General features: G+C 32.3%; 1 protein-coding gene across 1 annotated transcript; it reads left to right on the top strand.

The window, feature by feature from the left end:
* The first annotated feature begins 855 nt into the window (after positions 1-855).
* Positions 856-1,703, top strand: LOC129319564 (uncharacterized). The gene is made up of 3 exons (XM_054964664.1): positions 856-939; positions 1,027-1,285; positions 1,537-1,703. Exons 1-3 carry the CDS (start codon positions 856-858, stop codon positions 1,701-1,703), a joined length of 510 nt encoding a protein of 169 aa, XP_054820639.1.
* The last annotated feature ends 645 nt before the right edge of the window (positions 1,704-2,348 follow it).

Raw genomic sequence — 2,348 nt, 5'->3', positions numbered from 1 at the left:
AATAACTCTGGATGCATCTCCTTAAGCATATTTTCAATGCAAGATTGATAAAAAAATGTTTAGGAAATTTTTGCCTATTTTGATGCTGCATTAGTATTAGTGGTATTTTATCTTTGAGATGAACTTTTATTGTTAATTAATAAGGCAATAGAGTGATTGAAAATCCTATATATTATAGAAATTCATTGACCTATTATCCTAGTTTACTTAAAAATGATAGATAAAGTTATTGGTATTTTTTTTATATGAAATTTTTTTTATAACTTTTTATAATTATCAATCAAAAGAATTTATATATTTTAGTTGTTATTATAATTTTATTGAAGAATGTTGTCATTGTGATTTAGTGTTAACCATTAATTAGTTTTATTCCATTATATATGTTAGATATTAATCTTTTATATATCTGTAAAATTGGTACATAGTTATGGCACTATCTGAAGAAAAGAGAATACTTTTATGTTTGTTTCTCTTCTGGATGAGCATGACTAAGGCAGTGTATGCGTTTTGTATTTGTATGTGTATGACTATCATGCTAAGGAGGGGAAGAATCAGACATGTACCTTACAAAATGGATTTTATTGCTAAGAGATCTTATCTAAAGAGAATGATGTCTAGCAGTGATGTAGCATGTTACAACTTACTTAGAATGCATAGATCAACATTTGATAAGTTATATGTTCTATGCTAACGGATGTGGGTGGTCTTAAACCTAGTAAGAACATGTTTGTAGATGAACAAGTTACCATGTTTTTACACATACTAGCTCATCATGTAAAGAATAGAGTAACACAACATAACTTTGATAGATCAGGAGAAACTATTAGTAAGTATTTCAACTTAATTCTTACTAGTATGATGAGACTTGGAGATATGTTATTAAAGAAACTAGAGCCTGTGCCCGAGGACTCTAACGATAAAAGGTGGAAGTGGTTTGAGGCAAATACACATGATGTATTTATCATTATTTGTTAAAGACATGTGAATAATTTATGTTAACTTGTATTCGACTTTGCTATTTTACAGAATTGTTTAGGTGCCTTGGATGGAACTCACATCAAGTTGAGAGTTCCTTCTCTTGATAGGCAAGATATCGAAATAGGAAATGAGATAAATATAAATGTATTGGGTGTTTGCTCACAAGATGGTTTCTTCATATATGTTTTGCCTGGGTGGGAAGGGTTCGCAATAGATGGACGGGTTCTTCATGATGCCATAAGTAGAAGGAATGGTTTGAGAGTTCCACGAGGTTACTATTACTTGGTTGATGCTGGGTATACCAACTGTGAGGGATTTCTTGCACCATATAAGGGCAAAGATACCACTTAAGTGAATGGAGAGAAGGGCAACATCCTAGAAGTACACAAGAGTGCTTTCATATGAGACACTCTTTTCCATGAGATGTAATTGAACGATGCTTTGGCATTTTAAAGTTAAGGTGGGCTATTCTGAGAAGCTCATTATTTTATCCTGTTCGAATGCAGAACCGAGTTATAATTTCTTGTTGTCTCCTACATAACTTAATTTGACAAGAAGGTGTGGATCTACTTGAAAATGAAGTTCAAGAAATGGGTGTTGATGTGGACGGCATGGAAAATACTCCAATTCAAAACATGGATGCTTCTGATGAATGGGCTACCTTTAGGAATACTCTTGCTAATGAAATGTTCACTGCTTTTGCTTCTAATAGTACATTTAGATGAATTAGTTATTTCATTTGAATATTATTGTTTGTTTGAATATGTTAGTTTCCTTTGTTTGTTTGAGTGTGGTGTATGGTATGATAGAACATGAATTATTGTCATGTCCTTAATAATACATGGTTTATTCCTTAATAATAATATATTCTTATATTGTTATTTATGTTATTGTCAAGTTCTAACATTTTCTTCTTATAGTTGAACAAACATGTCAAGCAAGTCTGGAAAGTTGGATAAGCACATGTGGACACCTGAAGAGGATGAGTTGCTAATCCAGTGCATGATGGCACTACATGATAAGGGTGAACTTGTCTCTGACAATGGTTTAAGACCACGTGTGTTGAATACTTTGAAGGATATGCTTGACGGTTTGATACCTGGAAGTAGTATTAAGGCCCATCCCCACATCCAGTCTAGGGTTAAAAAGTTAAAAATTAACTATGGTGTGGTTTCTGATCTTCTTAATTTATCTGGTTTTAGTTGGGACGTTGAAAAGAAATGTGTGACAACTCCTAAGTCTGTTTGGGATGAATATGTTAAGGTAAATTTTTTTATTGATTTGGATCTGTTTCTGCTGTTAAATTCTATTTTTGGTTTTGCATCTAGTTTCTATTAGTGTCAGTTTTTGGTTTTTTCTAATAGCTTCTG

The sequence above is a fragment of the Prosopis cineraria genome, unplaced genomic scaffold (assembly GCF_029017545.1).
Source record: "Prosopis cineraria cultivar Desert tree isolate PC_DT_omini unplaced genomic scaffold, ASM2901754v1 PC9, whole genome shotgun sequence".
Taxonomy (NCBI): domain Eukaryota; kingdom Viridiplantae; phylum Streptophyta; class Magnoliopsida; order Fabales; family Fabaceae; genus Prosopis; species Prosopis cineraria.
Note: the sequence above shows the minus strand (reverse complement) of the source record. Positions and strands in the feature narration are given on the sequence as shown.